Source organism: Girardinichthys multiradiatus, chromosome 10 (genome assembly GCF_021462225.1).
Source record: "Girardinichthys multiradiatus isolate DD_20200921_A chromosome 10, DD_fGirMul_XY1, whole genome shotgun sequence".
Classification (NCBI taxonomy): Eukaryota; Metazoa; Chordata; class Actinopteri; order Cyprinodontiformes; family Goodeidae; genus Girardinichthys; species Girardinichthys multiradiatus.
Genome location: NC_061803.1, coordinates 23,410,039 through 23,430,140, shown reverse-complemented (window position 1 = coordinate 23,430,140; position 20,102 = coordinate 23,410,039). Strand labels below are relative to the sequence as shown.

The 20,102-nt window shown below is 37.5% G+C and overlaps 1 protein-coding gene across 1 annotated transcript; it reads left to right on the top strand.

Moving 5' to 3' along the window:
- Positions 1–514: 514 nt before the first annotated feature.
- csdc2a (cold shock domain containing C2, RNA binding a) lies at positions 515–12,797 on the top strand. Its single transcript, XM_047377749.1, has 4 exons — positions 515–672; positions 4,998–5,251; positions 5,378–5,500; positions 7,880–12,797. The coding sequence occupies exons 2-4, from the start codon at positions 5,064–5,066 to the stop codon at positions 8,040–8,042; spliced, it is 474 nt and encodes a 157-aa protein (XP_047233705.1). The 5' UTR covers positions 515–672; positions 4,998–5,063; the 3' UTR covers positions 8,043–12,797.
- Positions 12,798–20,102: the final 7,305 nt, after the last annotated feature.

Here is a 20,102-nt window from a genome sequence, read left to right as displayed (position 1 = left end):
TAAAAAAAGTTGGAAAATATCTAAGTTAAATTGAAGTTTGTTGTACTAACATCGCAAAAAAACTTTAAGTGTTGGGAATACTTTATATAGGGTACCCTACTACTAGCACAAACTACTGTCTCAATTCATCCCAAATGCTCAGAGAAAAGAACACCTATTGGCTGCATTACAGTGCTTTTGCATAATCTTAAATCTTAGATGTGACTACCGCCTTTATTCATGTTATGACATAAAAACGCCTTGGAAGGAATTGATCCATGAGGAATGAACAAAAATGAATTGTCGAAGCTGTCACTCTTAACTGTACCATTCATCTAAGTAGCAGTGAACTTAAAATAAGTAAAATGTTAATAAAACACATCGTACACCTCACAGTCATGTTGTAAACAGTGTTGTGCCTAAAGCTCCCCTGATAGATTAGTAACAGTGTCAACCATGTTGACAAAGAATTGACTGTGGTATGCGGTGAAGCCGGCTGTTGTTTTGAGCCCCCCCGTACCCCCCTCCCAAGCCCGTCTCTGCAGTCTTCTTTCTCATCCCGCCTGCGTGTGTACGCCGCATCCATACCAAGATCCCCGCACTCATTTAGCTCATGTTCCCGCACCTTTTCGCCGGTTCTAATTACATAACTGCCTCATTGAAGAAGGGGCTACCATCTCAGCGTTTTTAACGGTGAGTAATCGTTTAAGTCGATCGGGTTTTGTGTCAGAATTCCGTCCGAGCCGATTATTCTTTCTACCGGCCACTTGTCTGATCACGATGGCACGGATGTGAAAATATTATCAATAGTGATGTTTGTTTCTAAGCTACATCTGAGAGTATTTCCTTTAATGGCAAAATGAGTTTTTGTCCACAGGCATCCTCACTCCTTCTCGTCTCCCGCTTCCACTGAGAATGTTCTGGAATCGGTCCGCCTGAAGGGCTCTTGTTGCCCATTAAATAATTTCGTCCATGCTAATCTCACACTTACACAGATTAGACTTTAAAACGACCAATTTGCTACATCAAACGGTGAATTTAAAGTTTAAAGACATTGTGTGTGTGTGGAGGAGTTGACGTGTCTCTCATGCTGATGGAGATGGCCATTGTGTCCTGGTTTTACTGGGTGGTGCTTTGGCCCCCTTTTTTTTCCCTCTCTCAGTTCAATCCACTACTGAAACCCCTGTAATTAAATGTTTTACGAGTCGTTTGAAACATTCACTGCAGACACATGAAAGTCCAAACACTGGCCTGTTGGCAGTCTTATAAATGGGCTAACTCAGCCAGTCAAGTTTCTGAAAGTCCTCCTATCTGATCGTCCCTTCGTGACTCCAAGATGTGCTCATAACCACTGCATCAGCACCTCTCATACCTACAAGATAGCACCTGCACACATCAGCCGTCTGGAAAAATATGAATGTAAAAATGTAACAATGTTTTTTCTCTGTTGAAATATATTTAAATTTGTTTGTAAATCTTTCACATAGGACGGTCCCTCAGTGGGGGAATTCCTGAAAGTACTTCAAACACAGCAATCATTACATTGCCACGGCTAAAACGATGTACTTGATGTTAATGATGATCATATGGATAGCTTGGTATTTTGATTCTGTTACACAGACACACACATAGGCGCCTGAACATGGGAGCAAGACGGGCAGCTGCTCCTCCATTTTTTGACCTACAGAAATCTGATCAATCGTTGCATTCAGACAAACTTACAAAGTCTCTGTTAGCTCTCATTATATAATAACCAAGGACAACATTATCAAAGAATTAGGAAGTATGAATGTTGTAAGTCTCAGATAAACTGACAATGTTAAAACTATTCTGTTTGTTTGCTTCATATTTTCTGTTGACATGTCCTGCTCCCTGCTTGTTTTGCCCTTTTGTTCTTTTGCTCTTTCCATGCCTTTTGGAGTGTGGTAAAGGAGCCACTTTCTGACTGTTGTGAATTCGTACAAACCTTTTGGACATGTTCGTACTGGTTATTAACAGAGTTAATAACATTCCATACTTTATAATAGTGAACTGCCTAGAATATGATTATATGACTCCAGTAGTTTTGATTTCATCAGGGACCATTATCTCTAATATTTCTTAACAATTCACCAACCCAAATAGAGATCCGAACAGTAATCAATGGAAATAGAATTTCATATGAAATCTTCATATAGTATTAGCCAGTCTAATTTATCATAGTTGAGATTTTAGCATCTTTATGATAATTTGTCTTCATAATTCGTGAAAAATACATAATTACCAAGAAAATAAAACAATAGGTTGTACATCTGTAGGAAATTATTTGTTGGATGGAATGAAATGAGGGTATGAATTGGTGAGGTAGTTTCCTAACCTGGTGGCCCCAGTGTATAGCTGGGTACCTAATATAACATTAGGGAAAACAATGACAATCTTTTTATTAACAAAAGTTTTCACAAGATACAGTGTGTTGAAAAAGTGGTGCGTCCCATTAAATCTGGTGTAAAACTTACTATAGAAAAATAACATCATACCAACAGTCAAACATAGTGGTAGTAGTGGGATGGTCTGGGGCTGCTTTGATTCTTCAGGACCTGGAAGCGTTTCTATAATACCAGCATATTCAATAAATTAGAATATGCGTTCCAATGAGGATTATTTTCCAGATTAAGGGTATTTTTCAAAAATAATCTTTATGTCATGTTTACATTAGCAGTAAGCAGACTTGTGTTATGCAGTACGACAATGATCTGAAGCACACCAGCAAGTCCACCTCTGAATAGGTCAACAAAAAGCTAAAAAAATAAAGATTTTACGGTGACCTAGTCAAAGTCCTGATGAAAATCCAATTGAGCTGATGTGGCATGATCGTAAACAAGTTGTTTGTGTTTGAAGTACCGTCCAATGTGGCTGAATTAAAACAATTTTGCAAATAAGAGTGTATTCCTCCACAGTAACGCAAAAGGCTCATTGGCAGTTATGGCAAACATTTAAAGGGAATTGGTCCTCCAAGGGGTTTAACAACCATTTTTTTAAGTTTTAGGTTAATTACGTTTTCACAGAGCAAGGTTGGTTTGAATTAGACTCACCTTTATTGGCCAAATTTATGTTGGATAGCTTTTTTTCTAAAAAAAAAAAAGTCATATCACTTTAAAACTGCTTTTGTTTTCCTTCCGGTTATCTACGATATTAAAATGTGTTTGATTATCTGTAACATTTATGTGTGACAAAAAAGCAAAAACAGCAAATCTTTAAAGGGGCCATGTAAAACTTCTGCTCTAACACATATTTTCCAATAAACAGACCAACATTATTTTTCACATGGATCTTAGAATCTACTACAGATTTGAAGTTAAAACTTAATTTATATTCTAAGGAATAGGTGTATAACTTTAGGTTGGGTTTATTGGAAGTGTTTTGTTCCATTACAATCCACTTGTATTTTTCTGGGTTAAAAAAAAACTCCTGCCCAAACATTGTAGTTCACCTCAGTAATGGCCCCTGTCCAGCTACCCTGAACTATATATAGACTGATGGTAAGAGGTACGAAATGTGCTGCTTGGAGCCTTCGGGAATCACTCTGACACCCACTCATCTCATCAGTCTTTCTCAGGCTTTCAGCCCGCTTGTATGTCTACTGATGAAGCAGGTAACTCCTCCACCCACAACTGTGAACTCATTACAAACCACGTTTCAGGATGAGCCCTGAACATTTGTTTAACAATGCCCTGTAGTTATTGGTGTTTGTGCAGATTGTCATAAAAATGATCCAGCTAACCATACAAATCAGTTCACCTTGTAATGACAGGATAATTTGGTCGGTGTCAAGTGGGTGGCAGAGCTCATTTGTGCTCAGGAATGGCTGTTATGAAACAGTTCAACGAGCAGCTTATCTTTTGAATGAACTGTAATCAATGTTAGTGAGTGGAAGTAATGTTTTTTTTATCTAATGTCTTGAGTAGAGCCAAAAGGAGATTGGTTTTCACAATACATTTCATATTGGAACATTTTAGATCTTATTTTTCTATTTCAGTCTGTTGCAGCATCCCTAAGCTGTGACAGACTTGGTGTTATTTCCACAAACCAAAGAGAAAAAACTTTAAAACCCTTTAATAGTGGTGAGGAAAGCTCTAAAAAACTTTTCATGACAGACTGGGAAAATTAGAAAATGAAAAGGCACAAAACTACAAACTTCTGAAGTAATGTCCTTTCTTGTCTTTTTCATTGGTGGAAGTCGTACTAGTACTTGATTTGTGATGATAATGATGTCTGATTCATGCTAAGTAAAATAACTTCATAACAACAGCGCTCTTCTGCTGTTTTAGCTTTAATGGTGGTCTTTTTGGTCTCAAGCTGTAGTTTTGAGAACCATAGACATGGATAGCAGTGCATTTAAAGAGGTGAGTACAGTTAAAAATCCTCATACTACCGTAAAGTGATGTGTATTTGAAACTCAGATCATTCCATGCCAAATCAAAATATGAAAAACAAATAATTAAAATTGTTCTTGCTTGACAGAAAGTTAGTGGAAAGGAATGTTACAAACTCAAACATTTACTTTATCAACTGAAATGTAATGAAGATGTAGTTTTTCAGTAAATAAATCAGTATTCAGTTTTATACACCCTTTTTAAAAAAATATCCCCACATCATAGCTCCTGAGCCACCGTACTTTACAATGTACGGTCTCACTGCTCTCACTGTAAAAACAAGGCTTGTTATTACTGGAGGCGATTTTAATGCAGAAATATATGATAAATTCTGCAGTGGGGTAAATCCCATATCTCCCTTCTTAGTGACAGAACCCTATCCTCGACGGAGGACGGTTTATCAAAGACTACCCCAACCCAATTGAACACCTGTGGTATCAGGTTGGGTATACAGTGACCAAAGTCAATCACACTAGTTAACTTTCAACAAATGTTATTCCCCACTTTTTTCCCTCTTTACTGCAATGTGTTGTTACTTCATTCTTCCACCTTAAGGAGCTCCTCTCTGTGCTTCTTCTCTCCCTTAAAAACCCTCGTGCCATGCAGGAGGTGTAGCCTTCCACCCCGTTCTTCTTTGTGTGCCACGGAAACCCTGAGCCAAGCCGAGCCAAGATGTCAGGCACTGACTCCTCCTTGCCGACAGACTCCCAGCTGCCTTTGACATCCCCACGCACTCCCCTGCAGCTTTCCTTCCCTTTCCTGAGGGAAGGCAGCCGTGTTTGGGAGAGGGAGAGAAAACCACCTCAGCATGGAGAGCTACCCAGCCCACTGCCAACAAAACGCACCCGCACATACTCAGCGTGAGTTAAAACACAAAAGATGAGTTTGTTTTTGATGTTCTTTTTATTCTTTTCAGAAAGAGCTTAAAACAATTATATCAAATCAGCCTGCTCTCTGTTTATGTCTACGTCTCTCTCACTCTGTAGGACAGTACGAGCAAGATCAGGTCCCGTATTTAAGGGTGTGTGTAAAAACTTTTCCAGGTCTCAGGGTCATGGATTCATCCGTCCTTCTCATGGAGGAGAGGACATCTTTGTTCACATTTCTGAGTGAGTCTTCCTCAACAAGCACACCATCCTTCCAGTTTATGCTGTCAGGATTTATCTTGTGCATGTTTTTTGATAATTTAAGTAGAGTTGGGACCTTGGAAAATGGAAGGGTTAAAGGTCATATATAACTTATACACCTTCACTTTTTCAGTTGTCTTTGTGTGCGAAACTCGATTATAGTTACATTAATTTCCATGTCAACAATAACGTAGAAAGAGATAAAGCAAGCAAAGTGCAGCCGAGGGAACAGCTGAAAGAGTGATGACAGAACATATGGAATACCTAGCTAGCCATTAATGTGTAAAGCAATAGCCTCCCAAGACAAAAGTAGAGATAATAAAGTCTCCAGCTTGAATGTTAGCTCTCATAATCAAGATTTATTTAGTGATTTATCCTATGAGGAAGAGGAAATCAGTGAAAATGTTGTTTGAGGGGTAGTAGCTTTCAGACTTAACAAACTGGCACCCTATCAATGGATTAGAGGGCACTGTGTGGTAAGTGGCTCTACCTGCAAACGGCCACAATGAGGGAAAACATTTCTTGTAATTTCAAAAACAAAAATTTCACATCATATAGGTGGACGGTGAACTTTCAGATCTGATGTGCACAAGCGTGCACCAATATTCCCCTTTCCTCAAACCACTGGGTCAATAGCCTACTTTATACAGCGTAAAACATAGTGACACTGAAAGGCAGCAGCTAAAAGTCTCACTTTCCTACAAATAACCAATATGTGTTTTACCCATGAAGGTTTAACAGCACTACAGTAATGTGCCTGTCTGAATGCTTTTCTTATGACACCATCAGTCGCTTCACTCATAGTCTATAAGTCTGTCTACAGTTACTTTGCTCACAAAAACATGATGGTTGGCCCTGTTTGGGAGACAAGCTGAAACACTGATATACAAATACATCGCAGCTACAGTCAAACAGAAACTGCTACTGCAGTTAATTATTGTGGGAAACAAGAAGGTGGACAACCGTTTGGGGAGTGATTATTATTTTACATTAATAAACCATTCATGGACCTTTTCAAATGTTTGTACTGACTGAGGACACATGGAAAGTAAACGTTAAAACATTTTTTTACCTGAGAAACTAAAACAAAAGTACACTAGATTTCCTCCCAAATAATCGGCTGCCGACTCCGCTGGAGCTGTCCCCCAGTCGGTTGTGGCAGATGGCCGCTCACACTGATCCTGGTTCTGCTGGAGGTTTCTTCCTGTTAAAAGGGAGTTTTTCCTCTCCACTGTCGCTACATGCATGCTCAGTATGAGGGATTGCTGCAAAGTCAACGCCAGGGACTGTCCATTGTCTCTACATGCTCATCTGGGAGGAGTGAATGCTACAAATCTCTGACTCGATGCAATCTGCTGGGTTTCCTTAGAAAGAAAAACTTTTTAACCAATTTGAATAAAGAACTGAATCTGACTGCACTGTTTGATAGTTAGGATTAATTGGATTGTATGTACCTGACTTGAAATCTGTATGATTCGATTGAACTGACTTTGTAAAGCGCCTTGAGACAACGTGTGTTGTGAATTAGCGCTATATAAATAAACTAAATTGAATCTGTTATAGCCGTTTCATGAACTATGTTGTATCCTCATTTCTCAACATTAGGTTGTTACTTTCCTTGAAGCCCAGATTACAGTTGTTTCATATTCTTGGGCCAAAAGGCTTTCAAACGCTTTGACTGAAACCTACCCTCTTCACCTATTTCATGGATCTCACCCAATTTTTATGCATAGCATGATGTTCGGGGATAGTAGAAGTGCCCACTCTGTCCTTTTTCTGTGTTGCCAGTGAGGGGCTAAATATCCATTCGACACATTACCTTAACAAAGATCCTTGGTGTTTAGAAAATAATCTGTTTTCCGTTTACAATAGGCTGTTGGACACAGTTCCAAATGACACATCATTTTCCATATATGGTAGTTTGTTTCCAATGTTAGAGAGGTGTGGCTACTTTTCAGACTAATATATATACTGTAAATCAAAAACAAATGTGCTGAGAAGATGAAATGGTTGAAACTTTACAGTCTTTATGCTCTGGGAAAGAGTTTAAAGTTTGCAGGAAATGACCGAGCAATCACTTGTTCCCCATTAAATGACACCTACATTTTGAATGTTGTAAATGTTTATGAACTTAAAATGAGCAAAAGGATATCAGCTAGATGGAAATAGGTGTAAACAACATACTACACCATTTTAAAGTAACAGGTTTGTCAAAGTTAGCTGGAAAATGTATTCAGTTTGGTAATTGCACAGCTTCAGGTTCATTCTGTGGTTGAAAAAGTCTTCCATTTAATTTGTTCAAGCAATGTCTTTGACTTTCATTTCGTTCTTATTTTATTATCATTTCTGTTCTCTGGACAGCATTGAAGGGGAGTACGTGCCTATGGAAGGAGACGAGGTCACATACAAGGTGTGCCCAATCCCTCCCAAGAACCAGAAGGTCCAGGCGGTGGAAGTGGTCATCACCCACCTAAAGCCAGGCACCAAGCATGAGACCTGGTCAGGTCAGGTCATCAGCTCCTAGACCAGTGCTTCGGGTATCACATCTGGAAAGTAAAGGGGGATTAGGGTTGTTATTTTAAGTTTTATATTTTGTGGTGTAAGAGATGGGATCAGGCATGGGGCAATTTGAGCCCCCCGAGAGGTGAAAATGGGGCCACAGATGTCTTGATATGGAAGGCGAAGTATATGGTTTGGCTTGAAATTAAGCATTGAATGTATCTGCTTGAATGTTTTTCTGTGAAGGTTATGGGGTCGTCATTTGGATTTAAATGTTTTAGATCAAAACCTTTGGTTCAGAAAGTAACACTACAAACATTTCTTTTAATTTCACCTTGATAGGATGTCTGTTAGTTGGTCAGTGGAACCCTGTGACCTATAATTTGAAGGGACCAGCTTGTTGGAGCTATCTACTTTACTTTCATGCTCTAAACTGGTGCACACTGTGCAAAGAAAAAAAATATACACTATATTTAACCCGGTTCTTTCTGTTAACATAGCAACAGACAGAGAGTGTTTTAGGGAGAGAAAATGGTAGCTGTTCACACTGACACTTTTTTCTAACATTACAGGAACATGTTTATAAATCAAAGCCTTATTCTAGTTGTTAAACCACCGACTTAGTGTATTCTACAAGCAGTTAAGTTTTACATTCTGTTTGTTCTAAAGATGTTTTGGTCTCAGCAGCTGTGTCAAGGTCTACAGTTTAGGGATTTGGTTCCTTTCCGGTATTGTAGCACTTTTTGTCAACTATGTAAAGGTGGAATGCAGTATTATTGTAGCCAGTTCCTATGACGGTCTTAAGTTTTCTGTGGCTGGAAAACTAGGTCAGAGGATTTAGGTTTGGGGAAGAAACATGAGGATGGTAAGAGGAGCCTAGGCAAGGGCAGAGGATGGAGCGATAACCTTTAGATCTATATGAGCAGTGATGCAGCTAGATAGGAAATGTAAGGAAGGAAGATGAAGATTAAAGTCAGCAGATTCCAATAATATTTTACCACCTAACGCTGAACTTTAAAGAAATTGTTTGAGATTTTGAAGAAATATAAACATTTGTGGAGGCAGTTAGTTTGGCGTCCTCATGGCTTAGCAGAAGCTTTAGCTTGTTAGCTTAGTTTAACATGAAAAATTTATATTTAAAACTAAAAAATATTTAAAACAAAAAAATAAATAAATTTATATTTAAAACTAAAAAATATTGTAAACAAAAAAATATACCATAATGTCAATTCTTTAATTGGTCAAATAAAACATTTAAGCTAAGCTACCTAGCTGGAAATCTAGGTTAAAATGAGGTTCAAATGGAAAATGCCTTTTCTGTACGTCAGACACATTAACATATGCATGAAAGTAAAAAAAAAAATCATCATGAAGCAAAAAATTATATTGCAGATTAAGCTAAATTAAGCAACTGAAATCAGAATAGTTTATGTACAACATCCTATGGCAATGTGCATTGTTCAAAAAACGTTAAGGATATTCGGCCTTTGGGTTAAATATCAGGTTGAACCTAAAATGCACTATAACCTTTACAGGTGAACTTCATGTGACCTTATGTAAACTTTTGTATGCACATGTCTAACTCTTCAACTTTTAAGTACCTTTTGCACAACTTGCTGTTCTCTAACAAGGAGCAAAATTCACAAAAGTTGTTTGAATCATGAATTGACCAATACATTTCCTGGTTCAGTCAGAATTGGTAGTTGAACAGTCCTCCTCATCATGCTGTTCACATTTTGACATCATGAGACCAAGACGACACCTAACAGTTGATCAACAGTACCTCGCCATTGCGAGGCTTCAAACAGGATGTTCTCAGACAGAAGTGGCCAATGAGCTTAGAGTGTCACAGAGTTTCATCAGCAGCTTGCAATAGAGATAGAGAGACTGCAAGAGTCACAACTCCATTTAACTCCAGCTCCATCAGGCACCATTGCTATACATTCAGTCATGTCGACAAAACCATGGTGTTCCGATGTGGGATAAGCATGCATCTTTTACAAAAAGGGTTGTAGCGCCCTTATTTCCTATTTGATTTTTATAAAATATGGCTCAAAGTAAAGCTGAGACAATTGCAGATGTTATGATACATTGAAAGATGTATTCCCTAAACATAAACCTATAAGCAGTGTGGGAACTGTGCATTACAGTGTTGACAGGTTTACCTACATTTATGCCAAGCGTAACAAATATTTTGTTTAGCGAATTAGTATCTTTGCAAAGACCATGTTGGAACACAGTGAGGTGGGGGTTCAGCATCAGTTGGTGAAGCTAACTTCTTGTTTAGTTGTGCTCACCACTGGCTGTCCGTGCTGCTCACTCAGGTATCTGACTGAAGCTCCTAAACGCCCCCTCCTTTCTTTTTCTGAGGTTGTCTGTCACAGCAGAACAGAGACACACACACAGAGACAACCAAAGAGGAAAGGAGGAGCAGAGAGTGAGAGGATAGAAAATAGAAAAGCACTGGCAGCTGATGCAGCAACGTGCTGTAAATTAATACTTGTTCGTAAGGGAGCAGGTAAGACATAACACTAGTAGCGAAGACTGAAAACGCTAACATTGCCTTTTCACCGGAACTAGCATTATGAGGAAGTGAGTTCCACTTTGAGAAACCTAAAGGGGCCAAAACAAACTTAATAAAACCAATCTTAAGCTTTTACAAAATATATTACACATTTTAGAATATGGTTTAATAAACAGAATCTGGAAAAAAATGTTTACTGCAAAAATGTCCTGGAATTCAGATTGTGTGTACCTGTCATAAACTCCACTAATAAATTACTGTACAGAAATATTGAAATCCACACATTATATTATTTTTTAACCTTTATTTAAACAGGTAAAATGTTTAGTTTTAGTATTTTAAACACTGTACTACTTTTTGTGGCATATCTGTACATCGCTTATTTTTTCCAGAATTTTCCACAAATTACATTTCATGACAATTATATCAATTATATCAACTTAAAGTGTGAAACCAATATGTTATTCTACTCATAGAACATTTTTAACCTGAAAAAGGACCAGTTTTGTGTACTTCTGACACTGCTTCTGCAGCAGTCCGGACTCAATGCACAGCAACGGTGCATGTGTGTCATGCAATAGTCAAATGGTGGCCAATCCAGTAATATATATCAATGGGCCTGAACTTGCTTCAGACCTAAATCCCATTGAAATACTATGGGATCAGCTGAGTCATCATCCAAAGGCCTGTAACTCTGTACCCCAGAACCTCGTTGACATGAGGGCCGCCATTCAAGAAGAGTGGGATGCCTCAGCAGACAATAAGTCGACTTGTGAACAACATGAGACGTCATTGTCAAGCTGTGATTGATGCTCGAGGGCACATGACATGTTATTGAGACATTTACATTTCTTGTTGTGGAATCCTCACCACTGTTTGCTTTTGTTTCAATGAAGTATTTAAGATTAGGAAATTATCATTGCATGCCTAAAAACCTACCTAAAAACCCTACTTTCATGACATAATATCACTGTAGCATGACCTTTTTATGTTTTTCATAAATTTCACCTAAAAGCCAAATATCCCTAACTTTTTGTGAGTAGTGTAGCAAAATGTTGCCTATTATGAACATCAGACACATTAACTTAACTTAGAACTCTGTCAATATCATTTTGATTTGATTGAAACTGATCATAATGTTGAATCTTTAATTGGTTAAAGAAAACAGCTAAGCTAACTAACCACCAGCTTTTTACACAGACAAGTGACAGTAAATTGTGGTTCTTCAGCAAATTGGAAACAAATATGTATACATTTATATTTAAAACTCTAAAAATATAATTTGCTATCTAAAACTGAGCATAGTGCTTGTAATTTAATTAGTAAAGCAAATAACAACACAGTTAAGCTATGCTAATTAGCTGCTAAATGTAGCATATATTGAACAGACATAAAAACTGTTATTTTTGTTTAGTTCTTGCCAAGTAAGCAAATAAGCATATTTCATGAAATGCTAAACTAGTTTTGACACATTGTTACTGCAGCTGTTCTGGCTGCTCCTGATTTTCTTTCAGCCACATTGTTACAACATCGGCTGCATCCTGTTTTTTCTAAATGGTTAGAATAATAAAAATATAGTCAACAGAAGAAGAAACAAATTTAACTTAGGTAAAAATTTAAACACTTGAGTTTAAAGTTTCTTATGTCACACAAGGACTGAGAAACAGACAGAAAAACAGCTAAAGTTCCAGATGTAAGTTTGAAATATTTATTTATGTACTTATTTATTTTCATTTGTAACTATGAAAACAACGGTGTTTAGCTATTAAACACGGTATTTCTATGTATTTGTGTAATTGTAAGCAGTTTAAACACTGTAAACCTCACTCTGATGTTAAAATCCCTTTACTACTGTAGTGTCATCTTAGAAGGGAAAAAAAACTCAAACCAAGTTTCTAATTTCTACTTTGTCTTTGTCTAATTTTTAATAACTAAATGATGTCCGAATTACCATGCAGACTTTTGCCAAGTTGTTTACAGGTTATTGTATTTTTTGTGGATAATGTGCTAATTTAGTTTCATAATGCAGTAACACAGGTAAAGCTTTTAAAGGGAGTTGTCGTCTCATCTTCTATGCATCCTAGATTTCTCACTATTAGTGTGACATTATACCATAGCACTCCCTTTCTGTTAGACTGCTTTACTGAGAGAAACAAATTCAAATGTGTTTTGGAGCACTTTTATTTTTGTCAGATCACTGTGATACTTGTTTCTTGTTTAAACGTTTCAATAAAGCTTACAGATGTACACACAGAACTGTCTGGAAGTGTTGTGAATTGGCGCTATATAAATAAAACTGAATTGAATGGAATTGAATTGAAGTGTGTTTGAGAAATATTTGACATATGTTTAGGGAATCTTTCAGCATCAAGACACTGAAACAAATATTCAGTAGTTTTTTCTATATAGTGTCACCTTATAACAAACATCTCAAGGCACTTCACAGGGCAAACAGGTCCATTTTATATTAAGGTACCCATCCATTCATGCTCCATTCCAGCTTAATCTTTGCAGAGCGACCTGGACATGTTGCCAGTCCATTGCAGGCCAATACAAGGGCACACAAGACAGACAACCACACACACACACATTTATACCTAAGGTCAAATGTAGATTGTTCAGTTAGCCTAGCGTGCATATTTTTAGACAGTGGGAGGAAGCTGGAGTACCTGGAGAGAACCCGCATATCAACAGAGAGAACATGCAGATATTCTCTCCAGAACTGAACTCAGGTGGCGTGACACTGGCGTAGCGGTATAGCGTTCGACCCATGTATAGAGAGGCTTCAGCCCTCGACATGGCTGTCCCCTGGTTTGAGTCCCGGCCATGGTGACCTGTGCTGCATGTCTCACCCCTCTCTTTGCCCTATTTCCTGTCTGCAAACTATCAAGAAATGACACAAAATGAGGTCACTAGTGCAGCAAAACACATCTTATAAAAAAAGGAAAGATTGGAACTCAGAACCTTCTTCCTGCAAGGCAATGATTCAATTCAGTCCAACTCATTCAGTTAAATCCAAATCAGTGCTGTAAAATTAAGATGCAAAATTAATTGCAAACAAACCATTCTGCCCAAGTATTATACAGTAAAGTTAATGTAGTTGAAGTAGAGAGTTGTCAGGCTACTTAGTCAAATCTTCCCTTTAATGTCCTCCTCCTTCTTGAGCAAGCACAGGGGATTTTGTACAACACTAAAGAGGGACAAGAGCAGGTCTCACCTGGACTTTCACCACATGTGACACCAGGACAACTAATACAAAGCTGTTGAGGCATGATATTACATCCTTCCTTGGTACAGGCACTAAAGAGGATGTGTTGTTGGGAAGCAGCATTATACAGGTCCTTCTCAAAATATTAGCATATTGTGATAAAGTTCATTATTTTCCATAATGTCATGATGAAAATTTAACATTCATATATTTTAGATTCATTGCACACTAACTGAAATATTTCAGGTCTTTTATTGTTTTAATACGGATGATTTTGGCATACAGCTCATGAAAACCCAAAATTCCTATCTCACAAAATTAGCATATTTCATCCGACCAAAATCTCCTGATAGCTAGCTGCATTGACCCTGCCCTTGATAAAACACAGTGGACCAACACCAGCAGCTGACACGGCACCCCAGACCATCACTGACTGTGGGTACTTGACACTGGACTTCTGGACTTCTGGCATTTCCTTCTCCCCAGTCTTCCTCCAGACTCTGGCACCTTGATTTCCGAATGACATGCGGAATTTGCTTTCATCCGAAAAAAGTACTTTGGACCACTGAGCAACAGTCCAGTGCTGCTTCTCTGTAGCCCAGGTCTGAGGAATGCGGCACCTGTAGCCCATTTCCTGCACACGCCTGTGCACGGTGGCTCTGGATGTTTCTACTCCAGACTCAGTCCACTGCTTCCGCAGGTCCCCCAAGGTCTGGAATCGGCCCTTCTCCACAATCTTCCTCAGGGTCCGGTCACCTCTTCTCGTTGTGCAGCGTTTTCAGCCACACTTTTTCCTTCCCACAGACTTCCCACTGAGGTGCCTTGATACAGCACTCTGGGAACAGCCTATTCGTTCAGAAATTTCTTTCTGTGTCTTACCCTCTTGCTTGAGGGTGTCAATAGTGGCCTTCTGGACAGCAGTCAGGTCGGCAGTCTTACCCATGATTGGGGTTTTGAGCGATGAACCAGGCTGGGAGTTTTAAAGGCCTCAGGAATCTTTTGCAGGTGTTTAGAGTTAACTCGTTGATTCAGATGATTAGGTTCATAGCTCGTTTAGAGACCCTTTTAATGATATGCTACTTTTGTGAGATAGGAATTTTGGGTTTTCATGAGCTGTATGCCAAAATCATCTGTATTAAGACAATAAAAGACCTGAAATATTTCAGTTAGTGTGCAATGAATCTAAAATATATGAATGTTAAATTTTCATCCTGACATTATGGAAAATAATGAACTTTATCACACTATGCTAATATTTTGAGAAGGACCAGTAGAACTGCAGGACTGTTTCTGTTCCCCTACTATCCATTAGAGGGCCTCCTTGTACAAATAATTTTAAGATCACAATACAAAAACTGCTTGGTGCATTATGACTATGGTAATTGCCACTGTGGAAGATGTACATGAGTTATTAATTAGCAAACTCTCAATATATTTTTATAATAAACAACATCATCTCTGACCTGAAGACCAACAATAAATAGCACTTGTGAGAGAGGTGTTCTCTTTGAAACACATAATTAAAAAATAAAATATTACATAAGTGTTAATACATGGGTGTAAAGAAATTGTATTTATGTGACAAAAAAGCTTGCTGTGTTATTAAAAGAGTCACTCAATGTAACAACTTGTCATAAACATTATGCTCAGCAAACCTGTTACTAAACCAACAAGACGTTTAATTACCTTATTAAGTCAACTCAGTCAATAAACTGCTTAACCTTTTTTGTTTCTTTTAATAAATGACTCTCATTAAACTTTATGAAACTTGTTTAAGTAAGGTTTCGAATTGTTTTCTTTGCAAAGAAGATTTTACTTATCCACAATATTCTGAACACACCGCAGTCAGTAAATAAATTAATTATTTGTTTTCTTCATTCTCATTCACAAAGAGTGCAAGACATTAAAAGGACCTTAGCACTCTTTGGGATTATGGAAACTGCAGTTACAATATATAGTTAAACATATAGTGTTTGAACAACTATAACAGATTTATTTATTTAATCATTTTTATCTAGGTTTTTTTTTTCAATTACACAGCCATAATATATTGTTTGCCTTATAACCACTGAGGCGTTCAGTCATATTCAAATTAAGATAATATCAGAAGTAATATTAACTTTACTGATATAGTTATATTAGTATTATTATGTTAAGATGCTAACTTTGGTGCTTCTATTCCAAGTATTTTATGACCCCATATTTCAAAATGTTATTTTATTTTAAAAGTCATGTATTCATTTATGGCTATATTATATGTTAAAAACACATAGAAGTGATCCATGGGTGTTTGTGTTTTGGTATTCTTTTGTGCTGGCTTTCTGATCTTTCTTAGTTAATTTTTAGAAAGGTCTTGCCATATTCAGTTGTTTTGTTTTTTTGTCATTGGGGTTTTGCTATATCAGTTCATTCCTTTGTTTTTTTGTTTCTTCTTGCGTTCTGTTCTCCTTTGCATTTTTATTACTCTCCTAGATCAGTGTTAGTATTTACCCCCCTTAATTTGTACTTTCTTTTGTATGTAGTTCAGCTCCCTTTGTGTAAGGTAGTCACCTCCCCTCAGTATTCCTGTTTTGTTCTCCTCCACAGCGGTTTGACATTTCCCTGATTATGTCCCTCTGGTGCCAATGCCATTCTCCACCCTTCCCTCTGTATATGAGCTCATTGGTTTTCATCACTCATTACTGGTTCCTTTCAATTCACTACCCATGCTCCGAGCATGCTCAGTCTGTAAATTTATTTTAACTTCTTATTAAACATCCTACTATGCTGATCCCTATTATTTATGTTTTAATATTGCTTTAATCTCACATAACATGTCAGAAGAAAGAAATGTCACCTTAGTTCATACTGAAATCAGCCAAGATATCAGGGAGAAAATTGTGGACTTCCACCAGTTTGGTTCATTTTGGGGAATGTCCAGGCAATACTGCTTTGAAAGTAGATGGGTTCTGTGTCCACGGCATGAATGTTTTTTGTTGTGAAATGTGTGTATCAACCCCAGAAATAAAGCATAAGAAATTGTAAAGATCCCGGGTAAGAATGATAACAGATTGTCATTTTTCACAGAGAAACATGTTCTGTATTGACACGAGCTGATACATTTCTCAATAATCAATAGAAAATTCTTTTTAGGCATTACTGTAATAAAACCCGTCGTATAATCCCTGACCAGCTTTTTGTATGTGTCCTCTGGTGTTTTGACAATTTATCTTGGGTGATTAGCTTCAAGACTTTGTGGTTGGAAGGCCTACTTGCCATCACCCTAATCTTTAGCTTTAGAACACACATACATTAGATAATTAAAATTATTTTCTATATGTGAGAAAAGGAAACTTATCATACATTTCTTTTTGTACTATAGTTTAACCTAGAAATGCACCTCCAAACATAAAGTTAACCTAGCAGCACTTCAGAAAGCCGGCCAAGCTAGGTCACTTACAGTCAGTTGACATGACCTGATAGATGATCTCCTTGATCTCCATCTAGAGTACAGGTTACTCGGGAGAGGAAACTGGAGTGTAGTCAACAGGTAACATCAAGTTTCTGTGTGCAGTTACAGATCCAAGAGCAATAAGCATTAAGCAGAAGGAAACCTTTTGTGTTTTTTTTTTCTTTCAGGAAAAGGTTTCTAAGTTTCAGTGAAAATGCTGAAATTGTGTTCAGCTCAGCACCTGTAATTTAGCAGTTGTAGCGCTCATAGCTGAAATAAATCTTATACATGCATACCTAAAGATCCTTTCCATTGTCTGTACCTGCTGCAGAATTCAGGAATCCATGCAGACACAAATTCCTACCAAAGGGAAATTTAGAGGTACCAGTTACCCTAACATGTATTTTTTCGGACTGTGGGAAGAAGTTGGACTGCCAGATGAGAACCTACGCATGCACAGGGAGAACATGCAAAGTTCATGCAGAAAAACCCCAGTCCATGACATACAGCCAGGAGCTTCTTGCTACAAAGCAACAGTGCTACCCACTGTGGTACTAGGCAGCAAGAAAGAAAGTGTCTAGATGTTCAGCATCTGGTTTCACTTATAACCAAAATACCTAGGGCCAGCTCTGCTCCTTGCAGAACTGGCCCTAGGTATTTTGGTGCCTTAAGTGAGATTATGGTTTGGCGGCCCCCTCAAAATTTGGTTTCTGGGGGTGGGGCTTAAAGGTTATTACATACAAGCTATTTAAATCTTTACTATGTTATGTAGAAAACTTGATTAATGAACTTAATTGATGGTTGCAGTCTGTGTTCCCTGGGTAAACTATATTTATTTTTTCAAAATTGTTTAGCAAAGTAATAGAAGGTTGTAAGATAGTTTTCAATAATAGACACTGTTGGTTTTCTAAAATGGAGTCCTTTTGAGAAGGTCAAATATGTGGCAAAATTGTGTTAAAAAGAGAGTTAGAATACATTTGGAAGCTACAGTTCACTTTGTTTTCTGTGTCTTTAGCAGTTCAAAAGAGTTTAATGGTTTACCTATTTTACTGGCACAATAAAAATAGACTTCTAGCACCTCTGTTTGAGACAAGATGTTCCAAGAATGTCCTCAAGGAGTGTATTTAGACCAGGCGTAGATTAGATTTACTAGTTGCTCAGATGTTCAAGTAAAACATGCAGCTGCTGGAGGGAGACTACTGGATGTGTTCAACATAAATGATTTATAATAATAATAATAATCATCATTTTTATTGGTCATTGCACATGTACATTACAACGAAATTTGTCCTCTGCATTTAACCCATCCCTTATAGGGAGCATTTAGTTGGGATTATGGATTTAAAAATGAAAGAAGTTGCATTACACTTACAGTATATAGTTACACAGCACCCACAGTATTCACAGTACTATCATTAGGAAACTTAGCTTTATTTTAATTATGCTAGCCAAAGAAAATTAGGCTCTCAAAATAAAACGAGCAGAGCTGCAACATCTTCTATATGCAACAAGCACAAATAACCTGACAAAGAGGGAGATGTTCCTAAAAAACATTTAGAGCAGCTCTGTTCTTCATCAGGAATAAAGCTATCGTCCAATAATTGTTACGACTTGAGCAATGGACGAACCCAGAATGCAGACTAGCAGGCAGCATGATGTTAAATGGAAAAATATTTAATAACAAAAAAACTCACTCACAGGAGGTGACGGCAAAAACAGACATGGGCAGGCTTGGCAAGACAGGCTTCGTGTGAACAGCAGGACATGAGCATGAAAATGAAAAATGTTTCCGCGCCGACTAACTGAACAAGGTGTGTTTAAATGGAGCATCGTACAGGTGGAACACAAAACTGATTAACATGGTGCAGGTGAACCGAACAAACTTAATTGACAGAACAAAACATGGCTTGAACAGAACGCAAATCCAAGGAAACAAACTAATAGAAACATAACTAGAAAAACATGAAACGAAAGCATAACCAGATCCAAAAACTTAACTTGACCGCACATGAACTAGAAGACAAAATCTAAAGCATGACTAGGAAAATAATAAACAGAGACATGATTAAAGACTGGAGCAGCGAAAAACATAAGGAAAAAAACCAGAAACCAAAAACCAAACAACCCCAAATCATAACAATAATCTAATTTGTCAACTATTTTCTGAAGGATATTTAAATTAACCAATTAGGTTAAAATAATAAAATGTTTGCCTTTTTGGGCAACAAGATGATGCAAACCATAAAAAAATAATGTACCTTCAATATAAAACTAGTATAATTAATAACTCCAAAAATGGAAAAGGTTTCCAGATTTGAATGTAAAAAAATGCCCAATTAATATTACTACAGTAAATCTAGCAAAGTACAGCTGTAGCAGGAGAGGGGAGATTGTGTAGATATTGGCCTTGTTCATCATGTTGGTGGAAGAGATAAAAACCTTTGCATTTAGTATTTTTGTTCAATTTGTAATCCTTGTGTTCCCCTTGTCTTATTCTGCATCTTCAAATCACTTAACTGTTGTCAGATTACTACTCACATTTTCATGTGTTCTTCAGCTAATTCTTGCTAATTTTTCACTTTTTCCAGTATCTCTCTCTTTCTTCACACACACAAATATATACATACACATTCATATATGCCAATATTGCAAGCTTTACACATGTTCTATGATAGTTAATGAACACTGTCATTGTTTGTAAGGTCCAGCCGTTTTCTCCAACAGCTCTTTCCCAGTTTCCCTTGCAGTTGTACGGTAAAAGTTATCATTCCATCAATTTAACATTTTCTACTACGGCGGTAAAGAGGCTCATTTACATAGCCAGTATTTTGTTATGGCCTTTTAGCAGATACCAGAAGATGTTTAATGAGCTAAACATCATCTGTAGCTAGTTGGTTCGGAAAATATTGCAGATACATACTAA